Source organism: Oncorhynchus clarkii, chromosome 21, assembly GCF_045791955.1.
Source record: "Oncorhynchus clarkii lewisi isolate Uvic-CL-2024 chromosome 21, UVic_Ocla_1.0, whole genome shotgun sequence".
Taxonomy (NCBI): domain Eukaryota; kingdom Metazoa; phylum Chordata; class Actinopteri; order Salmoniformes; family Salmonidae; genus Oncorhynchus; species Oncorhynchus clarkii.
The window spans coordinates 42744319-42758726 of record NC_092167.1 but is presented as its reverse complement, the minus strand read 5'-3'; the positions used below and the strand labels follow the sequence as shown (position 1 = coordinate 42758726).

The 14408-nt window shown below is 40.7% G+C and overlaps 1 protein-coding gene across 7 annotated transcripts in view; it reads right to left on the bottom strand.

Moving 5' to 3' along the window:
* Window positions 1-11589, bottom strand: part of LOC139379075 (uncharacterized) — a 62652-nt gene extending 51063 nt beyond the window's left edge. For 5 of the 7 annotated variants that reach the window (XM_071121840.1, XM_071121842.1, XM_071121843.1 and 2 more), the window contains exon 1: window positions 11275-11581. In XM_071121840.1, the coding sequence (XP_070977941.1) occupies window positions 11275-11378 (104 nt within the window). In that variant the 5' untranslated portion in view covers window positions 11379-11581. Of the gene's footprint in view, window positions 1-11274 lie in introns of all 7 variants that reach the window. The other 2 variants (XR_011628364.1, XM_071121845.1) reach the window with 1 other exon arrangement.
* Window positions 11590-14408: the final 2819 nt, after the last annotated feature.

Here is a 14408-nt window from a genome sequence, read left to right as displayed (position 1 = left end):
TGAATGGGACCACATCGTCTTATAGGTCACGGTGTTATAAGAGATAATCTGTACCATAACACTTTCATATTACATCCTGTCACATGAGTGTATGTTTTTGTTCCCACTCCCAGCATGCATTCTTGAGGAAAAACACTTGACAGACTAATGCGCTGGATTTGGAGAGAACGTGCAGAACGAACCAGGACATACGGTGCATTCGGAAAGTATTCAGACCCCTTGACTTTTTCCACATTTTGTTACGTTACAGCCTTATTCTAAAATTGATTAAATTGTTTTTTCCTCATTAATCTACACACAATACCCCATAACGACAAAGCAAAAAAGGGTTTTTCAAAATTTATGCAAATGTATTAAATATAAAAAACTTAAATATCATATTTACATAAGTATTCAGACACTTTACTCAGTACTTTGTTGAAGCACCTTTGTCAGGGATTATAGCTTTGACTCTTCTTGGGTATGACGCTACAAGCTTGGCACACCAGTAATTGGGGAGATTCTCCCATTCTTCTCTGCAGATCCTCTCAAGCTCTGTCAGGTTGGATGGGGAGCGTCACTGCTCAGCTACTTTCAGGTCTCTCCAGAGATGTTTGATCGGGTTCAAGTCTGGGCTCTGACTGGGCCACTCAAGGACATTCAGAGACTTGTCCCGAAGCCACTCCTGTGTTGTCTTGGCTGTGTGCTCAGGGTTGTTGTCCTATTGGAAGGTGAACCTTCACCCCAGTCTGAGGTCCTGAGTGCTCTGGAGCAGGTTTTCATCAAGGATCTCTCTGTACTTTGCTCGCTTGGCATTCAGGCCAAAGTGTTCAATCTTGGTTTCATCAGACCAGAAAATCGGGCTGTCATGTGCCTTTTACTGAGGAGTGGCTTCATCTGGCCTTTCGAAGGTTCTACCATCTCCACAGAGGAACTCTAGAGTTCTGTCAGAGTGACTATCGAGTTCTTGGTCACCTCCTTGAACAAGACTAATCCTATTTGGCAATAAAGCCTCCTCTCATGCTGCCAAACATACCCTCGTAAAACTGACTGTTCATAACCTGCCGATTCTTGACTTCGGCGATGTCATTTACAAAATAGACTCCAACACTCTACTCAGCAATTTGGATGCAGTCTATCACAGTGCCATCCGTTTTGTCATCAAAGCCCCATATACTACCCACCACTGCGACCTGTATGCTCTCGTTGGCTGGCCCTCACTACATATTCGTCGCCAAAGCCACTGGCTCCAGGTCATCTATAAGTCTTTGCTAGGTAAAGCTCCGCCTTATCTCAACTCACTGGTCACCATAGCAACACCCTCCCGTAGAATGCGCTCCAGCAGGTATATTTCACTGGTCATCTCCAAAGCCAACACCTCCTTTGGCCGCCTTTTCTTCCAGTTCTCTGCTGCCAGTGACTGGAACGAATTGCAAAAATCACTGAAGTTGGAGACTTATATCTCCCTCACTAGCTTTAAGCATCAGCTGTCAGAGCAGCTTACAGATTGCTGCAGCTGTACACAGCCCATCTGTAAATAGCCCATCCAGCTACCTACCTCATCCCTATATTTGTTTTTCTGCTCTTTTGCACACCAGTATTTCTACTTGCACATCCTCATTTGCACATCTATCACTCCAGTGTTAAAACTTCTTGACCATACTTGAGACGCAGACGTCTCAAGTATGCCCCTGGAAATGCAAATGCGCTACGCTAAATGCTAAATGTACTCGTTACAACTCAATCTTTGATCAAAATTCACAAGCAGGGTATTGAATTAAAGCTACACTCGTTGTGAACCTAGCCAGCAAGTCAGATTTTTAAAATGCTTTTCGGCGAAAGCATCAGAAGCTATTATCTGATAGCATGCACCCCCCAAAATGCCAGCTCGACACGTAAACAACAGATTTTGCGATAGCCGGCGCTACCCAAAACGCAGAAATAAAATATAAAACATTCATTACCTTAGACGAGCTTCTTTCTTGGCACTCCTATATGCCCCATAAACATCACTATTGGGTCTTTTTTTCGTTTAAATCGGTCCATATATACCCAAAATAGCTTTGTATGGAAGCTGTGTCATTCAGAAAAAATCATCGTTTTTAAACGCTGCGTAATTTTTTAAAATTAAAAAAGTCGACGATAAACTTTCACAAAACACTTCGAAATCCTTTTGTAATCCAACTTTAGGTATTAGTAAACGTTTATAATCTATCAAAATGATTACAGGGCGATGTCTCTTCAATAGGTCTTCACTTCAAAAACAATGCCATCTGATATCTCCCTCAACTGCATCCGGGTGAAGACTGGGAAAATGGAGTTCAGATAGAAGGATTTTCCAACAATTAATTCAATTGAAAATTAGGACAATGGCGCCATCGTGCGGAATTTGTATGAATTGCAGGCAGATTGCCATTAAATTCTGTTCTCTTTTAACAACTGGTGGAAGTGACTTATGGAAATTATTTTTTGCTTTCAGAGAGCAGTTTTTCTTGCGTTTTTCAATGAAACACACGATCTGTTATAGTCACAGCCGTGATTTAACCAGTTTTATAAACTTCAGAGTGTTTTCTATCCACACATACTAATCATATGCATATACTATATTCCTGGCATGAGTAGCAGGACGCTGAAAAGTTGCGCGATTTTTAACAGAATTTTCGAAAAAGGAAGGGGTAGAAGTAAGAGGTTATTAATTGATAAATTGTAATTACTTAGCCACTATGGCCTATTTATTGCCTTACCTCCTTACTTCATTTGCACACACGGTATACAGGTTTTTCTATTGTGCTATTGACTGTACGTTTGTTTATCCCATGTGTAACTCTGTGTTGTTTTTGTCGCACTGCTTTGCTTTATCTTGGCCAGGTCGCAGTTGTAAATGAGAACTTGTTCTCAACTGGCCTACCTAGTTAAATAAACATGAAAAAAATAATAGGTCACCTAACAGTATGAACTCTGAAGATAGATGAGGGGCAATCAATTCACATATGGTGTCCAGGGCACAGCTGGGAGCTGAGGGGGGTCTATAATAAGCAGCAACAGTGAGAGACTTATTTCTGGAGAGATTCATTTTTAAAATTAGAAGCTCGAACTGTTTGGGCATAGACCTGGATAGTATGACAGAACTCTGCAGGCTATCTTTGCAGTAGATTGCAACTCCGCCCCCTTTAGCAGTTATATCTTGACGGGAAATGTTGCAGTTGGGGATGGAAATGTCAGAATTTTTAGTGGCCTTCCTAAGCCAGGATTCAGACACGGCAAGGACATCAGGGTTGGTGGAGTGTGCTAAAGCAGTGAATAAAGCAAACTTAGGGAGGAGGCTTCTGATGTTAACATGCATGAACCCAAGGCTTTTATGGTTACAGAAGTCAACAAATGAGAGCGCCTGGAGACACACAGGGCCTGGGTTAACCTCTACATCACCAGAGGAACAGAGGAGGAGTAGGATGAGGGTACGACTAAAGGCTACAAGAACTGGTCGTCTAGTGCGTTGGAAACAGAGAATAAAAGGAGCATATTTCTGGGCGTGGTAGGATAGATTCAGGGCATAATTTACAGAGAAGGGTATGGTAGGGTGCGAGTACAGTGGAGGTAAATGGCGATGAATGAGCAGAGAGGGTCAGTTAGCTACACTCAGGGCCTGAGTTCGAGGCTGGGGCCGACAGATAAACCAAATTAAGTACCGTGTTAATGAACAGTTCAGCAGGCATCAGCTGTGTAGCCGAGTGATCATAGGGTTCAATGAGCAGCAATAGATGAAACAGGGAGTCGTTCGGTAGTCGTTACTATGCTAGGCGAGTGGGAGACACGGCGTTCAGAAAGCTAGCGGGCCGGGGCTAGCAGACATACACAACGCAGAGGCCGGTTGAGAGCACATCGGCCGAATTAGCAGACCAGTAGTGATGGATCGGCGGGGCTCCATGTCGACAAAGGGTCCAGGCCAAATGGCAAGAGAGGTACTGTACTTGGTGTACTTCGTTGGCTAGCCGGGAGATGGGCCTAGCTCGAGACTAGCTCGAGGCTAACTGGTGCTTGCTTCTGCACAAGGGCGTTAGCCACATTAGCCACTCGGTAGCAGCTAGCTAGCTGCGATGATCCAGTGTAATGGTCCAGAGCTTGCTGTATGAATCTGGTGATGTAGTGGAGAAAAGCAGTCCGATATGCTCATGGCTGATATCACCCTGTGGAGACTGGCGGGTATTATCCAGGCTAAAGAGTCTAGTGTCTGAGCTAAAGGTAAAGACTGCTAGCAGTGGCTAACAATGACTAAATAGCTAGTAGCTAATTAGCTGGCTAGTCTCTGACGGCTAGCTTCTGATAGGGCTTCCAGTTATAAGGTCTAAAAAATAGATCTGTACAACATTGGGTGAGGCGGGATGGAGGAAGGTATATTTAATTCGAAACTGGAAAAAATTAATTGAAATAACTCACTGTATCACAATTCCAGAGGGTCAGAAGTTTACATACACTAAGTTGACTGTGCCTTTAAAAAGCTTGGAAAATTCCATTAAAGTATGTCATGGCTTTAGAAGCGTATTATAAGCTAATTGACATGAGTCAATTGGAGGTGTATCTGTGGATGTATTTCAAGGCCTACCTTCAATCGGGCGGCAGGGTAGCCTAGTGGTTAGAGCGTTGGACTAGTAACCGAAAGGTTGCAAGTTCAAACCCCTGAGCTGACAAGGAACAAATCTGTCGTTCTGCCCCTGAACAGGCAGTTAACCTAGGCCGTCATTGAAAATAAGAATTTGTTCTTAACTGACTTGCCTAGTTAAATAAAGGTTAAAAAAACATATTACAAAAAAAAAAATCTCAGTGCCTCATGGGAAAATCAAAAGAAATCAGCCAAGACCTCAGAAATGATTTTGTAGAACTCCACAAGTCTGGTTCATCCTTGGGAGTGATTTCCAAATGCCTGAAAGTACCACGTTTATCTGTACAAACAATAGTATGCAAGTATAAACACCATGGGACCACGCAGCCGTCATACCGCTCAGGAAGGACACGCGTTCTGTCTCCTAGAAATGAACGTACTTTTGGTGCGAAAAGTGGAACTCAATCCCAGAACAACAGCAAAGGAACAACAGAACAGAACAACAGCAAAGGACCTTGTGAAGATTGCTGGAGGAAACAGGTACTAAAGTATCCATATCCACAGTAAAACAAGTCCTATATCGACATAACCTGAAAGGCAGCTCAGCAAGGAAGAAGCCACTGCTCCAAAACCGCCATAAAAAAAGCCAGACTACAGTTTGCAACTGCACATGGGGACAAAAATCTTACTTTTTGGACAAATGTCCTCTGGTCTGATGAAACAAAAATAGAACTGTTCGGCCATAATGACCATCGTTATGTTTGAGGGAAAAGGGGGAGGCTTGCAAGCCGAAGAACACCATCCCAACCGTGAAGCATGGGGGTGGCAGCATCATGTTATGGGGGTACTTTGCTGCATGAGGGACTGGTGCACTTCACAAAATAGATGGCATCATGAGGAGGGACAATTATGTGGATATATTGAAGCAACATCTCAAGACATCAGTCTTGTTAAAGTTAAAGCTTGGTCGCAAATGTGTCTTCCAAATGGACAATGACTCCAGGCATACTTCCAAAGTTGCGGCAAAATGGCTTAAGGACAACAAAGTCAAGGTATTGGAGTGGCCATCACAAAGCTCTGACCTCAAATCCTGTGGGCATAACTAAAAAAAACATGTGCGAGCAATGAGGCCTACAAACCTGACTCAGTTACACCAGCTCTGTCAGGAGGAATGGGCCAATGTTTGCCCAACTTATTGTGGGAAGCTTGTGGAAGGACTACTGAAGCGTTTGACCCAAGTTAAACCATTTGAAGGCAATGCTACCAAATACTAATTGAGTGTATGATGATTGAGTGTGATGAAAGAAATAAAAGCTTAAATAAATCACTCTACTATTATTATTCTGACATTTCACATTCTTAAAATAAAGTGGTGATCCTAACTGACCTAAAACAGCGGATTTTTACTAGGATCAAATGTCAGGAATTGTGAAAAACATACACTACTGTTTAAAAGTTTAGGGTCACTTAGAAATGTCCTTGTTTTCCATGAAAACATACATGAAATTAGTTGCAAAATTAATAAGAAATATAGTCAAGACGTTGACAAGGTTATAAATAAGTATTGTTAATTGAAGTAATAATTGTGTCCTTCAAACTTTGCTTTCGTCAAAGAATCCTCCATCTGCAGCAAACACAGCATTGCAGACCTTTGTCATTCTAGTTGTCAATTTGTTGAGGTAATATGAAGATATTTCACCCCATGCTTCCTGAAGCACCTCCCACAAGTTGGATTGGCTTGACGGTCAAGCTGATCCCACAATAGCTCAATAGGGTTGAGATCCGGTGACTGTGCTGGCCACTCCATTATAGACAATATACCAGCTGACTGCTTCTTCCCTAAATAGTTATTGCATAGTTTGGAGCTGTGTCATTGTCCTGTTGTAGGAGGAAATTGGCTCCAATTAAGTGCCGTCCACAGGGTATATGGCATGGCGTTGCAAAATGGAGTGATAGCCTTCCTTCTTAAAGATCCCTTTTACCCTGTACAAATCTCCCACTTTACCACCACCAAAGCACCCCCCAGACCATCACATTACCTCCACCATGCTTGACAGATGGCGTCAAGCACTCCTCCAGCATCTTTTCATTTTTTTCTGCGTCTCACAAATGTTCTTCTTTGTGATCTGAACACCTCAAACTTAGATTTGTCTGTCCATAACACTTTCCAATCTTCCTCTGTCCAGTGTCTGTGCTCATTTGCCCATCTTAATCTTTTATTTTTATTGGCCAGTCTGAGATATGGCTTTTTCTTTGCAACTCTGCCTAGTCGCCTCTTCACTGTTGAAGTTGAGACTGGTGTTTTACGCGTACTATTTAATGAAGCTGCCAGTTGAGGACTTGTGAGGCATCTGTTTCTCAAACTAGACACTCTAATGTACTTGTCCTCTTGCTCAGTTGTGCACCGGGGCCTCCCACTCCTCTTTCTATTCTGGTTAGAGCCAGTTTATGCTGTTCTGTGAAGGGAGTAGTACACAGCGTTGTATGAGATTTTCAGTTTCTTGGCAATTTCTCGCATGGAATACACTTAATTTCTCAGAACAAGAATAGACTGACGAGTTTAAGAAGAAAGTTCTTTGTTTCTGGACATTTTGATCCTGCAATCGAACCCACAAATACTGATGCTCCAGATACTCAACTAGTCTAAAGAAGGCCAGTTGTATTGCTTCTTTAAATCAGGACAACAGTTTTCAGCTGTGTTAACATAATGGCCAAATGGTTTTCTAATGATCAATTAGTCTTTTAAAATGATAAACTTGGATTAGCTAACACAACGTGCCATTGGAACACAGGAGTGATGGTTGCTGATAATGGGTCTCTGTACACCTATGTAGATATTCCATTAAAAATCTGCCGTTTCCAGCTACAATATTAATTTACAACATTAGCAATGTCTACACTGTATTTCTGATCCATTTGATGTTATTTTAAAATGGACACATTTTTTTGATTTTCTTTCAAAAACAAGGACATTTCTAAGTGACCCCAAACTTTTGAACGCTAGTGTACATATACACACACATACCTTATTAAAAATATATTTACTTTATTATTTTCCACTAACCCTACCACCCCTCCCCTAATTGGTGTAAACTAATGAACAACAACAGTTATAAACACTATATACCTTTTACAGACACTATTTATTTGACAATAGTTATACTTTGTTTGTTTTGAGTCCTGTCCTTCCTCTACCCTCAACCTCTCCCATCTATTTCTGGTTTTACATCCAGTCTGATTTCTATTTGCCATATATTTTTAACTGTGTTGTTTCACAAAAAGTTGTGAACGTATATACATTTTATAGACACAGTATATTTTACATTTGTTATGTTGTTGTTATTAGTCCCACCCTTCAGCTCCTTTCAACCCCTCCCATCTATCTCTTAACATCCTCCATTTTGGATTTCTATTTGACATATATTTTTTAACTGTGCTGTGATGATTCACAAACGTTCTGAACTTTTCTATTCTCATAGTTTCTACAGATTGTAAATTAAATTTAAAATTTTTTACTAAAAGTGTTATTATATTATTGACCGATTGACTATGACTTTTCAAATCACCCAGTATTGCTATATGCAGCGTTAGCTCCAGGTAAATGTTGCCAGGTAAATGTATAATCATTTAAATTGAAAAATGTGAAGTTTTGAATCCGGTGTCGTTTTGCATATCAGTTCATAAACTATGTGCCATGGAATCGGTACATCGAAAATTTCTTCACAACTATTTTGCAATCTATATGACACAGCTGTCAATTTTTTGGTCCTTAAATGAAAATGGTATATATTTTTTTTATCACAATTTTCTTTAAATAACTTTGGTCTTTAATGCAGGGCCGACTTACAAGATCCTTACTTTTCCCCCCTTCTGCTTTGCGGTAATGCTGCAATTAGTTGGTTGTAAGGGTCTGAATACTTATATAAATAAGTTATTTCAGTTATTTTATTTGTATACATTTTCACAAATGTCTAAACATCTGTTTTCGCTTTGTCCTTATGAGGTATTGTGTGTGTAGATTGATGAGGATTATTAAAAATTCATATATTTTAGAATAAGGCTGTAACGTAACAAAATTATGGAAAAAGTCAAGGGGTCTGAATACTTTCCAAATGCACTGTACGCACACACACCTCTATTGTTGCAAACTGAACAGTCATTTTGCTAATCAGTTAAGCAGGACGACCTGTCTAGCTGATCCACATTGTTCACATTCTTCTTGCGAACTGGAAACATGGAAACGTACACCGTTGGTAACATTACTGCTATTGTCTGTAGAGTCGGACCAATATATAATTTCATCAATATTAACTGCCGATATTGGCCTTTTAATGCTGTGCTGCTGGGGCTTGTTGAGTGACTGATGTGACGTTGCGTGGTCTGTGGTTTCACAGCGTCACATGATATTACTGCTAAACAGTGAACAAGCAGAGGCCCATACAGAACCCACAGTTTGCTGCCAAGAGTCAGATCACCAAAACATACTGACTCCATCACCAGCCGACAAAACACCACTTGTGTTAATCTCACACATCAAACGGTCATAAAAGCCATGCAATTGATGACCTCGTTTTCAAACTGGTCAAACTTGACTCTTACCACATTAAAATGACACTGTACTGAATGATATTATCATCAAGCTGAATATGCATACACTAGGTATAGGAGAATGGTTCGATAGACAGCAATACCAAGAACATGCTAATACTACTAAGGTGGTGTATAATAGAACAATGAAGGTAGAGAGACAGGGAGGTTGTCTGCCAGCTAGGGCTGGGCGGTTGGAGGAAGCACATTCTAGGTACAATGTGAGTAATGCTAATGGAATTCATGCAGAGCCAGGGCCTTGACAGGAACCACAGCACCACTGCTGTACGCGCATTCCATACATACATAAGAACTGACTTAAGTTAAAACCCTGCCGCGTGTGTGTGCAGCACCTGGCTGCACAGCAGTCATATGCAGCAGTGCATTGGGTTGTCAGAGGGGCTGCATAGCACTGTGCCTCACCAGCCTGACAGTCTTTATTCCACATGAGCGATTGATTACATGATTATATTAGGTTAGGTTAGACTAAAAGATACAGTATCAGCTTAAAATGCTGAAATAACATCCCACTGGGAAAAAACTGGCTGAATCAACGTTGTTTCCACATCATTTCCACAAAAAAAATGTTATATGATGATGTTGAATCAACATGGATAACTGATTGGATTTGCAAAAAGTCATCAAGGTAAGGGAATTTATTTTTTTCCCCACCTAACTTTTACGCTAAATCCTATGATAAGGTGATAAGGTTGATTTCACTTTGAATTCACGTTAGTTGACAACTCAACCAAATGTAAATCAAACTAGACGTTGGAGAAAACCTGGCCCCATTCCTACGGTGAAGCATGGTGGTGGTGGTAGCATCATACTGTGGGGATGTTATTCAGCGGCAGGGACTAGGAGACTAGTCAGGATCGAGGGAAAGATGAACGGAGCGAAGTACAGAGAGATCCTTGATGAAAACCTGCTCCATAGCACTCAGGACCTCAGACTGGGTCACAGCCATGACAACGCAGGAGTGGCTTCGGGACAAGTCTCTGAATGTTCCTGAGTGGCCCAGCCAGAGCCCAGACTTGAAAGCTCCCCATCCAACCTGACAGAGGTGTGAGAATCTGCAGAGAAGAATTGGAGAAACTCCACAACTACAGGTGTGCCAAGCTTGTAGCGACATACACAAGAAGACACGGGGCTGTAATCGCTGACAAAGGTGCTTCAACAAAGTACTGAGTAAAGGGTCTGAATACTTATGTAAATGTGGTATTTCAGTTTTACATTTGTAATACATTTGCAAACATTTCTAAAAAAACTGTTTTTACTTTGTCATTATGGGGTATTGTGTATAGATTAATGAGGGGGGGAAAACAATTTAATCAATTTTAGAATAAGGCTGTAACGTAACAAAATTTGGAAAATTTCAAGGGGTCTGAATACTTTCTGAATGCTCTGTATGGTCGAAAAATAATAACTCCTGCTTGGAACAAGGGGAAATTATATGCACTACAGGTGATGATGATGATGGATGATGATGATCATCATCATCATCATCATGACAACGATGATGACAACAATGATGAACCATGAATAAATGACATCATCATCATCATCATCATCGTACAGCATCACCTGTAGTTCACTCACCTGTTATAGACCTGTGACACTTCATAGTTTAGGCTTACACATTTTTATATTTGAATTTGGACACATCTATTGCTTACCCTCAAAACAACCAGTTTTAATGTTTCCCCTCTGAATAACTGAATGTCAATTAGGATGCTTGTCGCATGACGATGATTAGAATAGGAAAGGGGCAAATGCGGAAGTGCATTGGCTGTCAAAGGCGTACGCTCACCCAAAGCTGTACAGTGTAATGCACGATGCACTGATGGTATAAACGTGTACAATTAACAACAAAAAGTCATGGGGAAGACAATGTGATAGCAGTACGCAACTGACAACATTAAACCATCATTTAGCCTATAACTGACAACATAGCTTTGCACCAACCAAATGTGAATCTAAAAGTATGACCTTAAAACATCACAGCTCGAGCTGGGGACAGAGTCAGTGACAAAGGTCCCACGAGGTTGCGTTTTATCGGTTCAGACATGACCATTTTTATCAAGGCAACAAAAAAAAGCATGTTTACTTACCATTTCTTCGTGCATTCTACTGTCAGTTCTTGAAAAGTCACCGCAAACTGGAACTTCGACGCTTTCTTGCCGACACGCTGAAGTCTCTTCCACACCGAAGTCATATTTAGAGACCCTATAATGTTATTTCTCAAGAGACATTACTAAAATCGTCGTCACAGTACCCCTCTGCCCTCCTCGCGTTCTGCCAAGGAGTCTGTTGATGCAGCACTTGCGTTTGCTGCGCAAGAAAGACAGTCGATGTTCACTCAATGTTCAACAGTCTTACTGACGTGTTCACAACTTCACGTCTAGAATGTCACAACACACAGAACTGAGGCAAAACAAATGCACGCTGCGACAGGAACGAGCGGTGACACCCCAAACACAAAACTTAATAGCTAATCATAACACTTGTAATTCAAAATTATTAGAGTGAATGCATTGTCCCTAGTAGCCTATGACTTTATTAAAAATAATTACAATTTTACATTTGACCTGTATGTTGTTTAAATCATATTTTACTGATATATATATATTTTTAAAGTCTGAAAAAACAGAAAGCATTGCCTGGTTTAGACCATTGTTTGAGATGAAGGTAGGAAAGCAATGTACCTTTATAGAGTAAAGGGTTGGGAGGGGAATATGCAAATTATGTTGGTTTGGTTGAATATGAAAATGATGTTTGTCAATTATTCAAAGTATAATGTCATCCCATGGTAATAAACACACTCACTAGGTTTCTTGTTTTTGCTTAGGTGTGGTAAGTGATATTCAACAGGTACCAATAGCCTACAAAAATAACTGGGGAACACGCGAGACCTGGATTTCTTGTGGGGTCAGGAAACATGTCAGGCCAATATGCTGGAGTTTAGCCCCTTCACACAGCAAACCATAGGCTACAGTACACTGTCCCCAATAACAGATCCTGTTTAATCTGCCGTTTATTTATAAACAGTGGCGCAACGCCGACAGACACAGGCAGCTGGGGATTTTCTTACTGGCCCTAAGAAGAAAAAAACAAGAAGCAATACAACCATATCTCTTCCCATGGCTGTCCAATACATTATATGATGTAACAGTTTATATACGATTATTCTATGACTGAATATGAATCAATAATATTCCGTTTTTTTTCTTATTTTCCACGAGTCTAAATCCTAATATGTTGCCGTAGGGTTACTTTATCTAGTCATATTGGTGGAGCAATGCCATTGGTCAGTTCCTAGACTCTTTTTTTGTGAGGTCATAAATCTGTCGCGAAATGTAGGCTATGGTGTGAGTCCTTGACAGACGCTGAATGACGGGTTCTGTTCCCAGCCCATTCCTATGAGCTGCTTCCATGTGTGCTTAACCTCGCCTGTCTGCACACACACATCCTCCTTCTCAGCAGGGTTTGAGTTGGGAAGCAGCTGGATTCGGGTTGGAAAAGTCCAGCCAGCTAAAGGCAGAAATAAGGAAGAAACCAGCGCGGGTTCAGCACACATGGGAATACTAGTCTTTTTCTAGTTGGTCCTTTGCCAAAGGTCCATTATGGTGAGGTTATGTTTATCTGATAAACTATTCTTGGAATTGTATTTCCTGGTCCCAAATAGCTATAATTACAGAGCTTTAAATTCTGGAAACGGACAACAGTTCATCAAACCCAAGCAGTAATATTACAGTAGTAGTAGTAGTGTTATAACTATTTAATACACTAGTGTAGACATTTAGGAACGGATTTTGTTATTTGAAGCTACATTAAGACCCTGATACATATACTAACTTGTTGAAATATTCCCTGCAAAGCATCATCCCAGGACATCCCACAACGTAATACGTTACCTCTACTAACCAATACTTTAACTATATTAACCAATACGGTAACTATAACCCATATGTTAACTATATTAACCAATACATTAACTAAAACCAAAATGTTAACTATACTAACCAACATGTTAACTATAACCCTATGTTAACTATAACGAATACATTAACCAAGTTAATCAATATATTAACTATATATTTGGAAATGTGAGGACTCTGATACCAGTACCAGTACAAATATCTGCTCTGGGATGTAAAACTGCAGGTCTTCCCAGGACCTAATCCCATTCCAATATGTTAACAATATTTTTGGTAATGTGGGTCAGGGAGTTCATAGATTTTAATGATATTGTTCCTGTACGCTGAGCTGCTCATATATCAAATGAGGACAAATATGTACCTGTTGGCCAGTGGTGTAGTGGTGCCTGGAAGGGTTAGGTAAGGTTTATGGTTAGGGTAAGAGTTAAGAGTTAAGGTTAGGGTTTAGGGTAGGGACGTCCCAAGGAAATCCGAATAGCACTGAACAATTCAATTGACACATGCACATTCACGCTGAGCTGAGCAACACAAATGAGGGGGGGTATCACATGTTTTTTTAAATCGATGGTTGTATTCGATAAAAGTTTTTATTAAAAGTATGAATTTCAGAACCCGGCGAAAGGACCTTGGTTGTACAGGACAAACATACTGTAGGTACAGGTGGGGCGGCAGGGTAGCCTAGTGGTTAGAGTGGACTAGTAACTGGAAGGTTGCAAACATACTGTAGGTACAGGTAAGAGTTTTCAGAATTGACATTTTTACAAGAATCAACTAATGGTGACCAGTGGTGTATATTCATGGATGGCCAGGGCCAATATTTGACCAGTAAAACTATTATATAAATTAAATTAAATTAATCTTTAGTCTCTGTCTGTGTTTTCATAATTTCTCCGTCAATTCGCAAGTAGCTGAATCTCACCGGAGAAATCATTGGAGGTAGGGAAACCAAGCCCCTCTGTCTCAGTGTAGCCCATGTATCTGTTTGGACCAAAAGAGTATGACATGTTTTTACCATATCATTTGTTTGATTGATTGATGCCAGCAAGCATTTAGTCTCCCTTGATGCTTTTTTCAAATGAAAAGATTAGCTAAATCAGCTTTGAGCTGACCTCACCTGTGGGTAGTGCTGGTGCAACAAAACGCCCTCCGAGGGAGGCCAGTTTGGATTTCGCTTCACACCAATCAAATCACTTCCTAAGCAAAATGTCATTTTCAGAAAAAGGTGTCTGTTTTTGGTCTGCTTGTGTTGATGTCCTGCAGTAGCTAGCTTTCTAAATCAGTCCTTTCCTAAACCATGGATAGAGATG